This window comes from Drosophila takahashii, chromosome 3R (genome assembly GCF_030179915.1).
Source record: "Drosophila takahashii strain IR98-3 E-12201 chromosome 3R, DtakHiC1v2, whole genome shotgun sequence".
Lineage (NCBI taxonomy): Eukaryota > Metazoa > Arthropoda > Insecta > Diptera > Drosophilidae > Drosophila > Drosophila takahashii.
In genome coordinates this window covers 1,004,692-1,026,692 of record NC_091681.1, presented here as the reverse complement: position 1 = coordinate 1,026,692, position 22,001 = coordinate 1,004,692, and the positions used below count along the sequence as shown (strand labels likewise).

Sequence of the window (22,001 nt, the reverse complement as noted above, 5' to 3'; positions counted from 1 at the left end):
ATATTTCTTAAGTATTTTTCTTAGGACAAAACATTGTTGTATTTGCGAAAATTAAAAAAAAAAAGTTATGATAAAATCTTTTCTTGGCATATATATATAATGGTATGCCTAATTTTAAATTTTAATTTCCGCAGGCGAAGTTGCGGGCTACCGACCCTGCTAGTAATTGTATCTAACGAGACAAGAATTATAAAAAACTTACGTAGCAGTTCAAGAATAACATCCTACTGGGCTGTAGGACAAAATGATCTTTTTTGAAACGATATTTTTTATGCGCTTTACCTAAAAATATTAAAAACAAGAAAGAACGCTCCGACTATCAGATGCCCCTAACTCTGCATGGTCCGATTTGAAAAACTTCTTCTAGATTTTGATAGGTATTGCTAAACACAATATAACAGCGTTTTTAAATTTCCGTAATCTTTAAAGGGGTGGGCGCCAGACACCTTTGAAAATCGTTTAGGGCGATTGTGGGCGTTCAGCCTTCATACAGACGGACATGGCTATATCGACTCGGCTAGTGACCCTGATCAAGAATATATTTTGGCAATTCTCTGTGCATGTCAACCAAGCCAAAAAGCGTAAAACTTGAAAAAAAATATTTCTATATGATTTTGAACTGATATTTGATTCTAGTTAGATGGATCCCCAACTAAGCTAAGTAATTTGAGTATTCTTGAATAATTTCCCAGGACAATATCTGTTATATGGACAAAAAAGTCATTTTTTGGTATTTTTCGGTATTTTTTAAAGTGACACTCAAACGGTTTTTTTTTACGTCAAGGTTACAGAAAAACCACCTAAGACCGTCATTTTCTGTCGCGTGCGACATGTAGCGTGTGACAGTCACTTCGATGCCAATAAAAAAATAACCACTCAATATTCTGTAACCAAACCAAATACATTTTAAAGAAGAAAGAACAAGCAATACTTTGAAATTAACTGCATTGAAATATTACATCACGTTTCCATACATTGGCGCTCGGAAGCCCAAGAATATGTGTGGTTAATCCCAACTTTCTAGCTTTTGTAAGCGTTCATACGGACAGACAGACAGACGGGCAGACAGACAGACAGACAGACATTGCTATATCGACTCGGCTAGTGACCTTGATCAAGAATATATATACTTTATAGGGTCGGAAACGCTTCCGTCTCCCTGTTGCATACTTTTGCACGAATATACCCTTTCACTCTACGAGTAACGGGTATAAAAATATCAACTTGTTTGGTTGAATACTGTGGGAATGGTTAATATGTTAATCAAGCAATTTCGCATTTTAGTGCACCACTCCTCTAAGACACGATTCAGACTCAATTTTTTCCATAATATGTCTTATGGTTCGGGCTGGGGGAACATAACCCAAAACGTCTGATGTCGTTGACAGAATAACATGAACAATTAATAGAATTCCCGGTAGGATGCGCGCTTGCAATCGTTCGGTTTGCTGCCTGGATATATCCGCGCTCTCTCTTAAGCTGAATTATGGGTACTCGACTATAGCATACTTTCTTGTTTTTTTTGTATTTTCACGTAGTCACAGTTTTAAGCTATTTCCCAAAGGCCAAAACTAAAAACGCTCTTAACCTGTATTTAATATATTTTCTTGTATTTTAGATCGAATTGTGTGCGCAGAGCGATGTGAATTTTGAAGGTCGAGAAGTTGTGAAGTCGTTAACTACTAAAGGAGTTCCATCCCTTCCAGAGCCAACAGTACCTCCCCCACCACCGCCTACATCTATAAGTATGACAAAAAATGATTTAAGGCCTGAGCCTATATATGAAGCAATAAAAGCAAATAATCAAATCACAAAGGGAGTACCTATTGAATATGACGTGTCACTTAAACTAAAAATCGCTAAGGAAAACATCAAAAAGTCACCCACTCCTTCTTCTTCCATATTTGTTAAATATGATGACGATGAACGTGAGCAAAGGCGAAAACAAAGAGTGGAGAAAAAAATTCAGGAGCTAAGCTGTAATGATGATACAAATAAAGATATTCACAACGACGATTCATTTTACAACATACTTGAATTTGCGGAGAACTACTTTAATACTCACGACCTTTCCCGTGATAGTAATGATATTTCTACACTGACAAGCAAAGGGAAAAAAAATGCAGATTTAATGGCAAAACACGAAATGACAATATTTTGTAAATCTGACATAATTCCATCATCCCATATTCACATGTATGATCCCGAAAATGTTTCACTCTCATGTAATATGTTTCGAGTAAGTACATTTATATATTTATTCGTCTATATATATATAAATATCTTTAATATAAAACCTTATTTGCAGCCGTTCAGTTTATAATATCGAAGTTACAGCTAAAAACATGAACAAATACCAAAAATCCATTATTTTGCAAAAAAAAAAGTGCTCTCAAAAATTTAAAAAAAAATTTTAAGTTGGCTAAAATTATAACAAACAAGAGAGGAAGCTAGCTTCGGCCAGCCGAAGCTTATATACCCTTGCAGATAAAGTAAATTCCTATAGTTTAATGCTCACTCGGTGCAGTTCCAGGGATTCCAGATTCAGCGTCCCTATTTAAATTTTTTTTAAGTTGTCAAATCAAATCGCCTACTTCCTACAAAGTTACAATGAATTTTCTTATATTTGTTTGAATATTCCTAAGGGAGCCTTAAGATACAGTGGTCCGATCCGGCTCGCTCCGACATATGTACTACCTGCAATAGAAAGAAGACTTTTGGGAAAGTTTCATCGCTATAGCTTTAAAAATGAGAGACTAGTTCGCAGACGGACATGGCTAGATAGACTCGGCTATTGATGGTGATCAAGAATATATATACTTTATGTGGTCGGAAACGTCTCCTTCACTGCGTTGCAAACATCTGACTGAAATTATAATAGCCTCTGCAAGGGTATAAAAATACAAAAATAGTTAAAAGTTTTAAAAAATTAGTATTTTTATTGGAGTTTTTTTTTCTTTTAATGTTTTATTCAATAGATCACAATTCAAGAAGGTTGTTGGTGGTCGATCTTCGCTTAAAAAAAACCAAGCTGACACGGTGATATCAGCGAGAAACATAAATGTTGCAAATAAGAAGTAACGAGGAAGGAAGTTTTAATACCCTTGCAGATTTTACGAATGAAAACTTGACTAGAATAGCAACATGAATTAATAAACAACAAAATATTTTATAATTGAAAAAATAAAATTTTAAAATTGTTCGCCCTATTGTTCCTATGCGAGCTATATGATATAGACGCCCGATCGGCACGCGCTTTTACCCTAATCAAGGTACGCAAACGGTATTGAAAAAGACATACAGACGGACATGGCTATATCGACTCCCCTATTGATCCTGATCAAGAATATATAAAGTATGGGGTCGGATACGTCTCCTTCACTGCGTTACAATATAATAATAATACGTTCGAATGCTTTGGTCCGATCCGGCTCGTTCCGACATATGTACTACGTGCAACAGAAAGAAGACTTTTGGAAAAGTTTCATCGCGATGGCTTTAAACTGAGAGACTAGTTCGCATAGAAACGGACAGACGGACAGACGGACAGATGGACAGACGGAAAGACGGACATGGCTAGATGGACTCGGCTATTGATGCTGATCAAGAATATATATACTTTATGTGGTCGGAAACGTCTCCTTTACTGCGTTGCAAACATTTGACTGAAATTATAATACCCTCTGCAAGGGTATAAAAATACAATTTGCCCTATTTAAGGGGTTAGGGTAGATAGAATTTGACCAAGCAGCCGAGCTATAAGTAGTTTGGAAAAATTCGGCAAATAAATCCACAATTTCTGAATCCGACAATGCTGTTTTTATACCCGTTACTCGTAGAGTAAAAGGGTATATTGTATTCGTGCAAAAGTATGTAACAGTTAGAAGGAAGCGTTTCCGACCCCATAAAGTATATATATTCTTGATCAGGGTCACTAGCCGAGTCGATCTAGCCATGTCCGTCTGTCTGTCTGTCTGGATGAACGCTGAGATTTCGGAAAATACAATTTCATTCGCAGCGCAAGTTTATTTCAGCCGAGAGCCACGCCCCCTCTAACGCGCACAATCGCCCACTAACGATTTTAAAATGTGTCCTGCGCACACTGTTTGTAGAATTACTTTTTATTGTTTATAATTTTAGGTTGCCCCTAGAACATAATCTAGTGACAGTAGGCCGCTAAACCAACACTTAAATTGGTTTAACTCGGAGATGTTGAATACACAAGTATTGCTTGAGTACTGATTTTATTTGGGAATATCTGGGGTTTATATACATGATTTCAGAGTCAAGGGGGCCACCATGGCGAAGGTATCGCATGGGGGTTTGTTAGTGATAAATACATTGCATCACTTAGGTTCTAAGATATACAGAAATACAAAGTCATACAATTTGTCTCCCATGCAAGGGATTAATATGCTAGGGTTAGTAAAAATAGACTGCTGGAACGGCAGGTAGCGGGGTTTGAGCTGGCGCTGGCTGTGGCTGCTGTTGACATCTTAGGGACTCAAGTGCAGGCGCTAACATACTCCCGGCCGTTGAACAGGTGTTCAACATCATCCAATGTTGATCTCAAAGGCGTCGGACGAAGGCATCAGATGGTGCATCCTTGATGAGCTGAGTAACCGAGGTTGTTCTGCTAGTTCGATGTCCTTTGAAGATGATGACGTTTGTGGAGGTGTCTTCTTTTGGAATCGTTTCCACAAGTAAACGACTATGACTCCGAGTGACAAAAACAAGGCAACATAGGCACTTATGTGGTGGTGTGGTAGATCAATGATCTCTGTTGGCATTTTTATTTTGAGCCTGGGAAGTAATTCCTTACTAAGATCATTTAGCTCATTATAACTCAACTTCAATGAATTATTTAAATTTGAAATCTAAGTATCCGCTGCAGACGATTGATTTAAATTGCCAAATCGAGCATATGACAATTTCATCGCTCCTGTTGACGTCACTTGATGGCCAATCACACTAAGAATTGAGTTTCGTAGAGTGCACTTTGGGTCCAAAACTAGAAGTCCAGTATTATCAATATTAATGGTTGATAATTGATCGCCACATACTGCAGAGAGCTCCATTGGTGCTTGCATTGAGAAAATCCATTGATTTTTGGCCTTTAGTCTTTGCCATGAAAGGGATTTCGTAGATGTCACAGTTTGGCATAGTGACGACGATTTGTTATTAAACAATTGAAATTCGCAGTGATTGTCAATTGAAAATATCATTTGCTTATCTGAGCAAATATATACGTCCTCGTTAATGGACTTGCATAGATCAAATTCTTTAGCTGTCATAGCAATGAACTGATCTTTGTGTTGATTCACAGCTATAATTGGATGTTCAATATCCAGTGATATCATTTTGTTGTCGACTATCACAGGTATTGGTACCAAATTATAAAGCTCAAAAAGCTGCGTTGAGATCAAAGGCAGTTTAATTTTGAAGATGACATAATCCTTTACAACCTTTGCTTCTGCTTTCATCAACTTGTACAATTGTAACACATCGTCCTTAATCATGGGAAGCAATTTTCCTTGGGGCATATGAGTTTTAAGTTTATGTATATGCTCTTGAAGTTGCTTTGGCGATTCGAGCAGCGGACTTATTTCATTGTGATGAACATTTGTCAACACATGCGAAATTTCTGACTGGACTCTTTGAATACTGGCCGCCAATACACTCAATTGATTGGTTAGTGCTATATACCATTGAAAGGTTTTTAACGAATCAAGTCGCGCGTTGGTTAAATCCACTCTTTGCTGGTTCATGATTCTGATTCTTCTGTCAATGGCGGCCTCATCTCTTTTCATTATATTTATGGTGGAATCAATTATTGATGTTTGATTCTTCACCAATTCCAAGAGATAATCTTCATTCGTTTTGACCTTTTCAATGGTCAATGACATCCTTTTGGCATACTCCGTGTCCAACACTCCAAAGAGACTGCTGGCAATATTTCCAACAATGTTCAGCGGCGAGCGTCTATTCCTGGACATATGGAGTAACTCATTCTCAGTTCGGATTTCCGCGTCGACGTGTTAAAAATGCGTGTATAACGCAGCACATGCTTGTACTGGTTGTATGTGAGAACACATTTGGCCGACCTTTATCGTTCCAAGGTAAAATGTTTTTACGTCCTCCAAATAAGGTTTTAAATCGTAATATGCGATAATTGTCCAATCAGCAGTTTCCAGTTGAGTTGTCCCAAGTTTTTCATAGTAAATTCCAGGTTTTGATCCCAACCTGGTTATATTTATTGGACTTGCCGCAGCTAGTGGTAGCAGCAGTAGAAGGATTAGCAAGGGCATTGACAGGAGGGGAAGGGTTGTGCCTTTGCGCCTTTTTGGTTCCTGATCATCCTTCTCATCCTTCTCATCTTCGTCATTTATATCCTTACGTTTTTCTCCTGGATCCTCTTGACGAAAAAGTGGAGCAAGATTATGAATCGCTCTTTTGAATACACCTTTTGGAGTGTCAACCTCTACAACTCGTACATATCCATCTGGGCCTGGAAGGAGCCTTAAAATCCGTCCAATGGGCCAATGAAGCATAGGCACATTGTCTTCTTTTAGAATTACCATCATGCCCTCTTTTACGTTTTGATATGCTTTTTTCCATTTAGGATGTTGTTGAAGACTTGTTAAGTATTCACTGGACCATTGCATCCAAAATTCGTGCTTCAGTGACTGCACCTGATCCCACTGTGCAGATAGGGATTTTATTTTTAATGGCTCGGGATCTGGTTGTGCTACAAGTGGCTCTCCAATCAGGAAATGACCAGGTGTAATGAACGTCCGATCCTTTGGATCATCAGAAACTGGAGTTAGTGGTCGGGAATTTAACACAGCTTCGACATTTGTTATAACTGTGCTTAACTGCTCAAACGTGAGCTCAGCAGTAGTCACCTTTTTCAACAATAATGTTTTTGCTGACTTTACTGCTGCTTCCCATAACCCACCAAAGTGAGGTGCTCTTGGCGGAATGAATTTAAATTGAATTCCTTTTGTGTTACATAGCTGCACTATGGAGTTCTTAGCTTCCTGAGAGTGTATAGTTTCCTTCAATTCCATTAGCTGGTTGTTGGCTCCTACAAAGTTTGTAGCATTGTCGCAGTATAAAGTTTTGCACCTTCCACGACGGCTTATGAACCTTTGTAGCGCTCCAAGAAATGCTGCAGTTGTTAAATCTCCAACGACGTCCAGATGTACCGCCTTCGTCGCAAAACATACATATACGGCGATGTATGCTTTATCAGGTCGCTTGCCTCGGATGAATCTTCAAGGGTCCACAAAAATCCACTCCAGAGTTTAGGAATGGTCTATTTTGCGAAACCCTATGCTCAGGTAGTTTTCCCATAACTTGCGACATCAATTTTGGACGATATCTTGTGCATGGAATGCATTTCATGATTACATTCCTAACCATGGAAGTGGCTTTGACAATATGATATTGTTGTCGAGCAATACCCTTCAAGGTATTTTGGCCACAATGCATATTTTCGGTATGTAGTTTTACTAACAACATTTTCACAATTTCGTCGTTGTAACGCAATAAATATGGATTTCTTGCATCACGAGAAATTGGTGCGTTTTCGATTCTTGTTCCTACTCTAATAATAGAGTTTTCGTCCAAAAACAAGTCAAGAGAGGACACCTTACTGCTGCTGGGTATCGGTCGTTCAGGATGTCGATGTAGATGTTTCAGCTCATCTGCGAAGTCAGCTTGTTGTACACATCGTACTATTATCCTCCTGGCTTGTTCCAATTCGTCCAACTCTAGCAGCACTGTATCCTTCCTGTTTTTACGATAACAGAATCGTAACATATAGGCAATTATACGTTGTAGGGCCGGTTTCTCGAGTCCCTGTCAAAGTCCCTGATAGCTATCTGTTCGAAAAACTTAAATACCAGATAAACTGTTCGTAAAAGCAAATCGGCTTTCTCGACTGCTTTAATTTATCTGAACGAGAAACAATTACAGAGTGCTGTTAACGCACAGAATTGTGCTGTGAAGGGTAAAAAATGGCGTGCTTCGATTATTTCATCAGCTGTTTGGGTATAATTTAAAGGAAAAGTCAGCTGTGATTTCGTTTCATCTTCATAGTTGGCTTTGGGAAATCAGCTGTCATTCTATCGAGTCGAAAACGCTTAACAGGGACTCCGAGTCCCTGTCAAAGTTAGCTCTCACATTTATGCTCGAGAAAGCCAAAATGCCTTAGCAGGGACTTTATCTGTTCGAGAAATGTTAGCCGGCACTCGAGAAACCGGCCCGTGGACGATTAAATGAGTTTCCGTGGTTAATACGGTATATTTCGTCTCCTTCCGAACTTGTTGCAAGAGTGACTATTTTTAGCTTTCTCTCCAATGAGATGCTGTTGTTTTTAGGGGCCTTAAAGAGGGATGGCCATTTCTCTTCAGGTCCGTGAAGTAATAGTGGTCCGTATAACCATAAAGTGTGTGCGCCTAATTGAGCTGCGGGGATTCCTCTTGATAACACATCTGCGGCGTTGAGATTTGATGACACATGTCTCCATTGGTTTGGACTGGATGTGTCTTGTATTTTGGACAATCTATTTGCAACGAATGTATGGAAATTCGATGCCTTTGCATTGATCCAACAAAGTACTATTGTTGAATCTGTCCAGTAAAATGTTTTAATGGATTCTGTGTTAAGTCTTAGATCCTTTTTGACTTTGTCGGCTAGTTCGGCTCCTAGAACAGCCGCGCACAACTCCAACCGTGGTAGGGTTTGTTTTTCTAGAGGCGCTACTCTTGACTTAGCGCACAACAAACGTACAGTTGTTTGTTTGTTTTTATAAATGGCTCTTACGTAAACAGCTGCACCAAATGCCCTCTCAGAAGCATCCACGAATATGTGTAGCTCCTGTTTTTGTGGGACTTTCCCATCATAAATATGACGTGGAATTTTCATTTTGTTTAAATGTTGCAGATCCTGTCTGATGGCCTCCCACCTTTCCTTTAGGGAATCTGATATTTCCGTATCCCAATCCAGTTGTTGAAGTGACAGGGTTTGCAGAAATATTTTGGCCCTTATTATCACTGGTGAAAACAGGCCAAGAGGATCGAAGATTTGACTGACCTCAGAAGCTACCACTCTTTTAGTAATGCTCTGAGTTTTTTGCTCTTGTGCTCTGCCACACAAATGATCGTCCTTTGGAGTCCATATAATTCCCAGTGTTTTTACACTGGTATGTTCTAAAGCTGCACCCAAATTTATGGTGCTGACGACGTCTTCAGGTAGGAATCCTTTTAATAACACTATGCAGCATCAAAAATTAACCTCGATGAATGCTATATTTTTGGATTCGTTACGAATTCCCAAGTTAAACTGCGTTTTCCAAAGAGTTCCCCGACGCAAGGATTCTTAGCAAAAGGACCTCAAAGTTCGAAAAATGCTGAAATTGACCAACTTTGCGGAGCTCTCAGAGGCAAATGGATGCATGGCTTGGTTCGAAGTTAAAGTTTTTTAAAAGATACACCCATTATCTTTCAAACCCCATACATAAAATAATTTTAGGATTTTTTTTAAGGCAGAAATTAATTCCAAAAAACATAGTCAAAAAACTGAAAAACATACAGCTGCGGTCAAAATAGTAGCAGTGTTGCCGCCTTGTGTTTTTAAAAGTTTGATGTTGTAATTTTTTCTTATCCAATTAGTCTAATAGTAAAATTATGATCAATACAATATTACCAGGAAAAGATCAATCACAACAACAAACTTTTAAATACACAGGGCGGCAACACTACTACCATTTTGACCGCAGCTGTATACTTTTATGTTTTTTGACTATGTTTTCTAGAATTTGTTTTTGCCTTAAAAAAAATCTAAAAAAATTTTTAAGTATGGGGTTTAAAAGATAAGGGGTGTATCTTTTAAAAAACTTTAACATCGAATCAAACCATGCATCCATTTGCCTCTGAGAGCTCCGCAAAGTTGGCCAATTTCAGCATTTTTCGAACTTTGAGGTCCTTTTGCTAAGAATCCTTGCGTCGGGGAACTTTTTGGAAAACGCAGTTTAACTTGGGAATTCGTAACGAATCGAAAAATATAGCATCCATCGAGGTAAATTCAAAAAGCACTAAAAATGCTGCACAGTGTAATTGGTGTGTATTAGAGCACCATTTTCTTAGTTTAAATCCGCACGGCAGCAGGATTTTATTTAGTTCTTGTTGAATCCTTTCTGCGTCCTGTATCGTGTCTGCTCCGGTCAAGCAATCATCCACATAAAAATCGTTTTTTAATGCGGCTGCTCCTAGTGGCCATTTTTCAGAGTTAATGTTGGCTAAATGTTCCAAACATTTAGTGGCCAGGAACGGAGCTGATGTCGTGCCATATGTCACCGTCTTTAACCTATAATACTTTATTGGTTCATTTGAATCATATCGCCAAACAATCATTTGGTTAAATTGATCATTTGGATTCAACCATACTTGGCGATACATTTTTTCAATGTCTGCAGTGAAGACATATTTGTGAGTTCTGAATCTCAATAATATAGAGAACAGATCACTCTGAACAACTGGTCCTGGATGTAGCACGTCATTCAAAGATTTTCCTGACGACGTTTTACAGGAGGCATCAAAGACTACTCTTAATTTCGTAGTAGTGCTCTCTGGTTTCAGAACACAATGATGTGGGATGAAGTAGTGAGCCTTCGGTATTTGATCCGGCATCACTTGCTTCATATGGCCAAGTTTTTCATATTCTGCCATAAATTCGTTGTACATCCTCTTAATTTCTGGACAGGTCCTTTTTTCCAACGAATAGAAGCGCCTTGTAGCGATATCGCAAGACTTGCCCAGGGCTGAAGGATCTTCAGAAAACGGTAATCTGACTATTAATCTGCCATCTTGTGCGTGCTGAAGATTATTAATAAAGTGCTTTTCGCAGTGCCTTTCTTCTGGAGTCCTGTATTTTCTAATTGGCTCTAATTGGTCCAACTTCCAAAACCTTTCCAACGATGATTTCGCTTCCTCAGCTGAGGAAACTACCATGCAGTTCTGTGGCATTTTTGCACTCATGTTAACCTTTCCAGCAACGATCCAACCCAATTCAGTATTTTGTAGAATTGGAAAACCTGGATATGTTTTTATTTGCTCAGGTTTAATAATAGAAAAATGATGTTCTGCGCCTAGCAACAAATCAATTTTTCCTGGTCGATCAAAATTTGGATCCGCAAGATTAATGTTTTTTGATATTTTTAGATCGGTTATTATACCCGTTACTCGTAGAGTAAAAGGGTATATTAGATTCGTGCAAAAGTATGTAACAGGTAGAAGGAAGCGTTTCCGACCCTATAAACTATATATATTCTTGATCAGGATCACTAGCCGAGTCGATCTAGCCATGTCCGTCTGTCCGTCTGTCCGTCTGTCTGTCCGTCTGTCTGTCTGTATGAACGCTGAGATCTCGGAAACTATAAAAGCTAGAAGATTGACATTTTGCATGCAGATTCTAGGAGTTCCTACGCAGCGCAAGTTTGTTTCAAAAGGGTGCCACGCCCCCTCTAACGCCCACAATCGCTTATATACGATTTTAAAAATTTCAATATTTCGGAAAAGTAAAAATGCAGTTTTATTGTGTTTATCAATACCTATCGAAATGTAGAAGAAAGTTTTTAAATCGGACCATTCGTTAAAAAGTTACGGCGGATCAAAGTTTAACCCACGAGTTAAGCCAATTATCTCCTTCGCTCTCCCTTTAGCTGAGTAACGGGTATCTGATAGTCGGGGCACTCGACTATAGCGTTCTCTCTTGTTTTTAATTGTTCAGTGGGTTGATCTGCCACCATGTGCGGGAGAACAAAGGCTTCAACTCTTGTTTCGAAGTCACTATGTTTTGATTTGATCAACACACTGACGCGTCCTTTGCTTATTCGCGGCTGGCCTCCAATTCCCTCAATTCGTAAATTTGTTGAAAAATGTTGTTGATATGAAAAATTAGAACCGGATCCCATGTGTCAGTCATAATTCCCATATTTCTTAATGCTTGCAACGATTCATTAACATTGTCATGCAGATTTTTTATTGATTGAGAATCATTTGACACGTTAAGGTGATCAAAAAGTTTTTCAAATATTGCGGTAGACAGCACACGCTTATTATTAAAACGTTCTTTCAGCATTGTCCAGGCAGTGTCGTAGTTAATTTCTGTTAACTCTAAATGCCTTACTAATCTTTCTGCTTCTCCAGACAGATTAGCCTTAAGATACCACATTTTTTGTATTTTTGGTATCGCTGATTCATGAACCATTTTATTAAAAATGTTATGGAATTGTTGCCATTTTAAATAGTTACCATCAAATTTAGGAATGGAAACTTTTGGCAATTGAATTGATGAAATCGAAGGTACCGCATGATTAGTGGCTATTGAAACTGTATCAGTTGATGGTTGGCAAAATTGTAGCATTGCCTTTTCAGCGGAAATAAATCGTTCCATACTGTAACCTGCCTTTTCAGGTTCGATACATAATTTATGGATTTCAAAATGCAGACTTTCAATTTGTTTCCATAAATTGTCGATTACCGTTTTATAGGTAAATTTATTGTCTGGACATATTTGATTCATAGTTCGAGACATCGAATCCAGAACCGCTGCTTGGTGTCTAATCAATTTTTTGATTTGTTCCACCTCATCAGACGTGGCCTCTAACGTCGGAAATTGCAGAATTTTAGCATTGAATTCTTCCATAGCCTTATGAACAATTAATTTCATCTGCTCATAATAATTCTTTTCGAAATATTCATGCGATAATGCAGCACCTTTAGATTCTTCAAGAATAGCTTTGTTTCCTTTTTCGAATGATTTCCACAGATCTTCAATTTGTCGTTTCCTATCTTCGAAATACGTAACCTTTTCTTTTCTTGTGTGAGAATCCTTTTTGATGTTTCTAAGCACAACTTGGATCTCTTCACCAATTTGGCTTTGAATGGCAATCAGTTTTTCAACCTCCATTTTTCCTTACTAACGTGTCTGACCCGTGGGAAGTTAATTTATTCGCTTTAATTTAGCTGGATACGCTTCTACTCGCAACCAATTTAGTGGTCAAAGACACGTAAGGTTTTTTTTGGATTAGAAAATATAGCCAATTATTTTATTTTTAAAATTTTTATTTTATTTAAACCATTTGTATATAAAATATTCTATTTTTCAAATGTTTGATGTATTTCAAGAGTCGCCTTGTTGACTACTTGAAATTTAGATTTTAAATCGATGATTATCCTGGGAATCGCCAAGTTGACTCCAGTAAATCAGATTTATTTTTGAAGATATCTATAAAGAGTCGCCAGTTGACTACTTTAAATTTGAGATTTAAATCGACGATTATCCTGGGAATCGCCAAGTTGACTCCAGTAAATCGGATTTATTTTTTGAAGTTATGTATAAAGAGTCGCCAGTTGACTACTTTAAATTTGAGATTTAAATCGACGATTATCCTGGGAATCGCCAAGTTGACTCCAGTAAATCGGATTTATTTTTTGTTGTTAATAAAGTAAGAAGAATCGCCAAGTTGACTACTTCTACTTATAAATTGTTTAAATATTGGAGTCGCCAAGTTGACTTCCAATAATTTCGTAACAGATCGCCAAGTTGATAAGTTACTCCTTGAAACAATGTTCAAGTTGTTCGGGAAAACGGTCGGAGTTTTATTCGAGCCAGATTTCCCTAGTTATCTTTTCTGTTAATCAAATGATAAAAACAGATTTAAGACAACATAAAAAATCTAGATGATTCGATCGCCAAGTTGATCGAGAATCTGTCTAGTTCGTATGTGTTGAAATTAGTCGCCAAGTTGACTAGAATTTCATACACTGGTCGGGGTCACCAAAATGTTTGTAGAATTACTTTTTATTGTTTATAATTTTAGGTTGCCCCTAGAACATAATCTAGTGACAGTAGGCCGCTAAACCAACACTTAAATTGGTTTAACTCGGAGATGTTGAATACACAAGTATTGCTTGAGTACTGATTTTATTTGGGAATATCTGGGGTTTATATACATGATTTCAGAGTCAAGGGGGCCACCATGGCGAAGGTATCGCATGGGGGTTTGTTAGTTATAAATACATTGCATCACTTAGGTTATAAGATATACAGAAATACAAAGTCATACAATTTGTCTCCCATGCAAGGGATTAATAGGCTAGGGTTAGTAAAAATAGACTGCTGGAACGGCAGGTAGCGGGGTTTGAGCTGGCGCTGGCTGTGGCTGCTGTTGGCATCTTAGGGACTCAAGTGCAGGCGCTAACACACACATCTTCAAAGATTTCCGAGAAGTATAAATGCAATTTTGTTGTGTATATTTATACCTATCGAAATGTAGAAGACATTTTTCAAATCGGAGCATTCCTTAAAAAGTTTATATATTATATTGTTGTTATATTGTTTATATATCTATCTCCCTCGTACTCCTCTTAGGTGAGTGACGGGTATTAGATAGTCGGGACACCAACCCGACTATAGCGTTCTCTCTTGTTGAGTTTAAACGTGCCGATGAAGGGAAAGCCGAAGACTTACGCTTGGCATAAACAAAGTTTTAAATTGCTTCGCATCATTTGAAAATTCGAATTTACATTTATTTAAATACATAAAATAGCAATGACTGTTGAGAACATTAAAATCTGAACGAGCCACCACATATTTCGAAAAATCAAATGGCTTACCCAATTTTGTATACTTTTTATAAGTGTTGGATTTTAGATTTTTAAGTTTTTAATGCGCATTGTTGAACCAAGGAGGTCTGTTTAGCTTTGGAAGAAGCCTGTCAGGAACGCATTCGTCAAGAAAAGTGTTTAAAACACTATAGAAAAGTTCAATTGCACTTTAAATATCCATGCAATTGTACAAATCAGTCCAATTATATTGCGAAATCATGTAATTTAGTTTATTATAGTCACATTTACGAAAGCATCTCGTTTTAGTTTGAGGAAGTAAAGGAGAAAGGGTATCAGTACAGGGAAGGCCAATTATCAATTCCAATGTTGGATGATATCGTTCTTCAGGTACAACAAGTGCGTCAATTCTAGATACCGTAACTTCATGCGGATCTAAAACAAATACTAAATCTAATTGTCTATTTAAAGAATTTCGTATAAAGCTTACTTGCTGTAACGATAATTCTGAAAGGCCATCCACATAATCATGGGCAGATAAAGGTGTAGCTACAAGTGAGTCAGTGGGAAAAGACCAAGAGATATTAGGGAGATTAAAGTCACCCAAAACAATCAAAAGGTCTCTGTTGGAGGGGTAGGATAGAACAGATTTTATAGCAGACAGATGGTGTTCATAAATGATTAAATCAGAGCCAGGAGGAATATAAAGCAGATTATAGAAATAGATAAGGATTGCAGGGAAACTTTGACACTAACAAATTCTATTTCGTTAGGGATATGAAAGTTAAGTCTCTCCGATGTTAAAGTAGAGGTAACGGCAATCAGTACACCACCCCCCTACGCGGGAAGCAATCGGTCCTGAGGTGTTAAAGTTATTTGACAAAACTTCAGAGTCAGATATCTCTGGTTTCAGCCAAGTTTCCGTAAAAGACAAAATATCTTAAGTAAATGCAGAGGAGTCAGCATAAAGCTTTGGTAGCTTCATATTTAGTACTCTAACATTTTGATAAGCCAAAAATAAACTTTTTTTGGCACAGTGGAAGGCCTGTTATTTGGCACAGTAGAAAGCCGTTTATTCGGCACAGTGGGAGGCCTGTTATTTGTTGTCGGTTTATTGGGCACAAATTCTTTGATTACCAAATCATCATTAAGCCAAAAGCTTTCAGAACATTAAACATAGAAATAAAATCTTCATTAGGTGAAGAAGAAAGAATACACTTTGTCATTGAACAGATAAGAGCCATTATATAAAAAATTAAAGAAAACAAGAAAGGAAGCTAGCTTCGGCCAGCCGAAGCTTATATACCCTTGCAGATCATTCCTATTAATTAACAAATCGCAAAAATTTTCAATTTTCTAATATTTCTCATTAATTTTCCGATCGTTCCTATGGCAGCTATATGATATAGTAGTCCGATTTTTTAAATAATTAATTCGAAATTCAGAAATATTTAAAAAATAACATCCCCAAAAAAGTAGAAGGTAATATTTCAAAAAACACCGAAGCTAGAATTTTTTAAAGTTTTTTTTTTCCGATTGTTCCTATGGAAGCTATAAGATATAGTTGTCCGATTCGGTCGGCTCAGCCATATATACTACCTGCAATAGAAAGAAGACTTTTGCGAAAGTTTTGTCCCGATAGCTCAAAAACTGAGAGACTAGTTTGCGTAGAAACAGACAGACGGACAGACGGACATGGCTAGATCGACTCGTCTTGTGATGCTGATCAAGAATATATATACTTTATGGGGAAACGTCTCCTTCACAATCGAAAGCCAGAGAGCGCGAGAGAAAAAAAAAGCTTCTATCGACTGAGCATGGCTTGTGTAAAATGTAAATGTACAATGTAAAAGCAAGCAAGAGAGAGAGACAATGAGAATAGCACCCAAAAGTCTATAAGAAGTTTAGAGCATGGTGGAACTTTACAAGATGATCTCGTCGCGAGAGCTGCCCTTTATTGAGGACGTTATTTGTGTCAGTCTCTATCTTGCTTTCTCATTCTATCGTTTAAGAGAGACAGAGAGGTAAACATATTTAACGTCCTCAGCAGAGCTGACGAGACCACCTTCTATAGTTCCACCATGGTTAAGAGAGGTTCAAAAAAAGTGAAATTACAGTTATAATAGAGAGCGGGAGAGAGAGATGAGAGAAAGAGGGAGAATACAAGAGTTTCAGCAAATTAGGAGAGTGCAAATTACACTAACAAAGCAAAGATATTAAACAAATCTAATGGAAAAGTTAAAATAAACTATAACCACGTACCCGTTAAATGGGGGATCTATTTAAAAACACTAACACGATTGTTAGGCTAAACTTTGTTGATAAACAAACACAAGACACTTGCAAAAAGATCACGAAATAAACAAAAACTCAGAGCACAACGGTAAACACAACCGTTCACAAGAGACGCTAAATCGCTAAATCCTACTGAATTAAGTCCCCCTAGATTTGCAAAATTTTACTCTGTGCGACGCTGCAAATTCTACAGAGCGTGATGTCCAAGAACGCTATTGAGTCAACGCGCCGCAATGACTAACTACGGATTAAATATAGTAATATGGAACGCTAACAATTTAGTTAGCGAATCCTTGGAGGTTGAGCATTTCCTCCAGGAACGTAACATTGACATTTTGTTAGTCTCAGAGACTCATTTTATCAGCCGTTCTTTCTTTCGAATCCATGGATATGCTGTGCACTGCGCCAACTACCCTGATGACAAAAATCGTGGTGGTGCTGCTATGATTATTAAATCGTCCCTGGACTATCACCTGAGCACCACAATAACTGAGCCTCATCTGCAAGCAATTGCAATAAGTTTGGCGCTGTCTACTGTCCTCCTGATCGTCGTCACTCGTGGCCAGCTGCGGAATTTCTGCGCCTTTTCGGCTCTGTGGGTAGCCGCTTTATTATTGGAGGTGATTGGAATGCACACCATAGCTTTTGGGGTTGCAGACGGTCCTGCCTTCGTGGAAACACTTTGATGTCTGATGTCTCTGGCTCAACCATGCAGATTCTGGCCACTGGGGGACCCACGCATTTTCCCTGGATCAATGATCAATGTACATATGTCGGAGCGAGCCGGATCGGACCACTATATCTTAAAGCTCCCATAGGAATATTCAAACAAATATAAGAAAAATTCATTGTAACTTTGTAGGAACTAGGCGTTTTGATTCTTGACTACTTATGTATAATCTTTGGAACTGCTCCGAGTGAGCATTACTTTATCTACAAGGGTATATAAACTTCGGTTGGCCGAAGGTAGCTTCCTTTCTTGTTTTTTCTAAAATTCGCTAAGCGACTTATTAATTTGCACACCATAGCTTCTGGGGTTGCAGACGGTCGTGGCCTCGTGGATTTCCCTGGATTAATAATCATCTTCCGACTGCCATTGATTTTGCAGTGTATAGAGGTATCCCGTGCAGCCACCTTTCCATCTCTGAATGTTCGGGCATTTCTTCTGATCATATCCCGCTCCTGATATATTTCTCTGTGGCTGCCTATCAGGTCATCACCAAAATTAGGCTTTTAGGCTCGGGGCTCGAATATTAGAAGTTTCAGTGCCAGGCTCACTGCTATGACTGCGGATGACGTTGACTCCACTGGGGATGACGTTGATTCGGTTGCTCATGTTTTGGTAGACAAGATCCGTCAAGCTGCCCCTACCTATTCCGCCGCCAGCATGGGCTTCTTCGAAAGCTGATATTGCAGTCTTGGCCAGACAAGGTCATACACTTCCCCACGTTTGGATAAGGACAAGGCATACCCTGTACTTGGCAAAGTTGAGGGCTGCCGTGTCAGAACTCAGAAAAGTTATTCGATTGGCCAAATCTGAATTTTTTTACTGAATCATCTCAGTGCCATTGATCCAAACCAAAATCATGGGTTTGCATTATGGAAATCCACACGAAATATGTAAAGACAACCTCATCACAGGTTTTCTATTAAACGAAGCGATGGCACTTGGGCTCACAGTGATTCCGATATAGCAAATGTATTTGCAGATGATCTGGACTCTCTTTCAGTCCTCCTGTTGTTGTGCGACCAGTGGATGAGGAAGAGGTCCGTGATCATATTAAGCGATTGGATAGATGGTAAAGATGAAAAGTCACTACCAAACTCTGTCATTGGGCAGCTCTGCCTTCTCTTTAATGCGTAACTCAACCTTGGCCATTTTCCATCCCCTTGGAAACGGTCCCAAAAAAAGGGAGAAAATTCCGTGCTCCCCTGAGTCCTACAAGCCAATAAGTATCCTGTCCAAGATTTTCCAAGATTTTTTAGCGGATCGTACTAAACAGGCTCCTGGATATAGACACCTTTAATGACGCTCTACCAATCCGTCAATTTGGTTTCCGTAGTCGCCACTCCGCTGTTGAACAGGTTCAGAGAGTCGTGGACCACATTCTAGATGCCTTAGAAGGTCATTAATATTGCTCGGCTGTTTTTCTTGATGTCAGACAGGCTTTTGACGGGGGTGGCATGAAGGTCTATTCTACAAATTAATGCCACTATTGCCTGAGTGACTCTGGAAGCTCATTGTGTCATTTCTGGACCATAGGATGTTTGCCGTTGACATTCGTGGACATCATTCTGGACTACGTCTAGTTCGTGCTGGTGTTCCACAGGGAAGAGTCCTTGCCCCCGTTCTGTACACAATTTACACTTCGGATCTTCCAAACCCAGTGGTTCGTGGGACTCTCCTTGCCACCTATGCAGATAATACTGCATTCGTAGCTAATGGCAGCACCCCCTCCTTGGCCTCGTGGCGTGTCCAGACATTCTTAAACGAGTTTGAATGTTGGAATATTGCGCTAAACGTTGATAAAACGCAACACGCCACCTTTGGCTCTTCCACCTGGCCGATCCCATAGTCTTTACTTGGATGGCGATGGACTTAAACACGAGCTGGAAGGGTCAGATTGACCGTGCTGCTCTCGAATCGCTACAGAGATCGGCTCCTGGTGCATTCTAACCGCCTGGCTAGACGTCTTGCCACACCACTGGGTCCCCGCGCACTTATGGATTCTCGGCCGTGATAGGCACGGGCTACATTTGTATTTTATTAACCCAGATGGTACATGCCTCACTATGGCTTACCTGGATTATTTTTTGCTATAAGACATAGACAAACATGAAAACAAAAACCAATTCTTGTGAGGCGTGTTAAGAAAGAATGTTCCTACTTCGGTTTATACCAAAAAAAAAAGTGCACTTCCACCAAAAAGTCCACCAAGGCAAAAACCTTGAAACTTGAATAAAACATATTTACGCATGATTTTGCCCCGATATTAGTTTCTAAATAGTTTGATCCTGAGCTTAACTAAAAATTGCGAGTATAGTTTTATTATTTTTATGACAAACCCCACCAATATACCCACAAATTAGTTGTTGGCTATTTTTTTGTTATTTGTTGATTTGGCAATACTAGCTAACCATAGGACGAAAGTAGTGCTGAATACCCTTGGTGGAAAGTCCAAAATGATAAAGCGATGGCAATGCTATTTTTATCCATCAGTGCTTCACAAACTTGCGGTGTGAAAAAATTTAACAGCGCAAAGGAAATATGGGATATTCTAAAACAGATTCATCAGCCATCAGGCCCAGTTCGCAAGGTGACGTTGTTCAAAATGTTGCTACACAAGCGCATGCAAGAGGGAGACCTTGTTCAGCAACATGTTACAGAATTTTCAAGTATTGTCGAAAAACTCTCAGAAGTTGGGATTTCTCTGAACGAGGAGTTATTTGTCATTATGTTGTTGGCAAGTCTTCCACCGTCATATGAACATTTTTTTTTTTGCGTTGGAAGCCCGAGATGATTTACCATCGTTCACCGTTAAAACCAAACTAATGGAAGAGGCGGAAAGGCGAAAGAGTAATGACAGAAATGAAAGTGCGCAGGCGTTTGCAGTTGGATCTGCTGCGAAGAGGAAAGGCGACGGCGATTAAAATCGAGGCGTATCGGTTATATGACAAGCAGAGATGTGTACTTTATCGAAAAATGTGTGCAGAAAAACGATATTAGCCTAGAGTCAGTGCTCAACGAAAGTAAACTCATAAAAGGAGCAGAAGATATTGCCGGAGAAGAAACTGAAGACATAGCCGAAGAAGAACCTGTATAAGACCTTGATGAAAACCAGGAGACGAAGCAGGCGGAAGAAGAAAAGGTTGTTTGTGAAGTTGAGACCAACAAACCGGATAACATTGGACCAGGAAGGCCAAAGCTGATACGTACGGGAAAGAAAGGGCGCCCACGTAAGCAGTACAACGTAATCAACATGATGCGGGACAGCGAAATACAGATTCCGGAGACGGTTCATGACGCCATGGGAAGAACACAAGCAGATCATTGGATGTCAGCAATGCAGGAGGAGTATGATGCACTTTTAAGCTTCCAGCAGGCGAGAGGCTAATAGGGTGCAAATGGGTGTTCACCCAGAAGAGGAATCAAGCAGGCGAAATCGAGCGCTACAAGGCGAGGTTGGTAGCGAAAGGATGCAGCCAAAAGTTTGAATTTGATTACCAAGAAACTTATTCTCCTGTTGTTCGTTTTTCAACGATACGAATGGTATTGGCTATAGCGGTCGAACACGAGCTACATGTGCATCAACTGGACGTGTCAATAGCCTATTTAAACGGTAATCTGGAGGAAGAAGTATACATGAGGCAACCAGATCAGTTTAAGGATGGGTCGAATAACGTACTAAAGGTACAGAAATCCTTGTACGGCTTAAAACAAGCCGGTCGTGTCTGGAATACATAATTAAACAACGTTCTTATTAAGATGGGCTACAAGGCGTGTGTTAGCGAGCTATGCTTACGTGAAGACCACGAAAACACATCAAAAGCCTTTTAAAGCAGTTTGGCATGAGCGAATGTCGGACTGTGTCAACACCGTTGGAACCAAACTTTCAAGTTGATTGCGTCAGCGAAGGGTGCATGCGAGTTGACGTGAAGGAATATCAATCAATAATAGGCTCACTGATGTATATTGCCCTGTCATCACGCCCGGATATTTTACACTCCGTCTCGCAGAGAAATGTCAACCCTTACAGTGAGCATTTATCAGCTGTCAAGCATATTTTACGCTATTTACAAACAACGGTTGACCTGAGGATAAAATATGTGAAGACGGATCTGGATATTTGTGGTTACTCAGATGCCGACTGGGCTAGCGGTGCAAGCGATTGTAGGTCATACACCGGATATACATTTATGTGGGGTGGTTCTGCCTTTTCTTGGGCATCGAAGAAGCAGAAATCTATCGCACTAAGGGCCGTTTTCTCGTCCGTTCTTTAATTTGCCTGCCGGGACAGCGGAGCGATAAACAAAAAATGGTTTACTCGTCCTTATGTTAGCGCAGGTAGCGAC

The 22,001-nt window shown here is 39.2% G+C and overlaps 2 protein-coding genes across 14 annotated transcripts in view; one reads left to right on the top strand and one right to left on the bottom strand.

Moving 5' to 3' along the window:
- The window catches only part of Myo81F (Myosin 81F), a 1,428,838-nt gene that overhangs the window by 532,330 nt on the left and 874,507 nt on the right, over nucleotides 1-22,001 (top strand). For 11 of the 12 annotated variants that reach the window (XR_011419017.1, XM_070216714.1, XM_070216710.1 and 8 more), the window contains one exon: nucleotides 1,619-2,239. Coding sequence is in view for 11 of the 12 variants with exons in the window: in XM_070216714.1 (XP_070072815.1) it covers nucleotides 1,619-2,239 (621 nt within the window). In the remaining variant the exon portion in view is untranslated. Of the gene's footprint in view, nucleotides 1-1,618; nucleotides 2,240-2,978; nucleotides 3,036-22,001 lie in introns of those variants that run through there. The other variant, XM_070216718.1, reaches the window with a different exon arrangement.
- Nucleotides 1-22,001, bottom strand: part of LOC138913340 (uncharacterized) — a 275,105-nt gene that overhangs the window by 252,301 nt on the left and 803 nt on the right. The window contains exon 2 of one of the 2 annotated variants that reach the window (XR_011419019.1): nucleotides 11,811-14,330. The exons of the other annotated variant lie outside the window; for it this stretch is intronic. The gene's annotated coding sequence lies outside the window, so the exon portion shown is untranslated. Of the gene's footprint in view, nucleotides 1-11,810; nucleotides 14,331-22,001 lie in introns of those variants that run through there. 2 annotated transcript variants of the gene reach the window in all.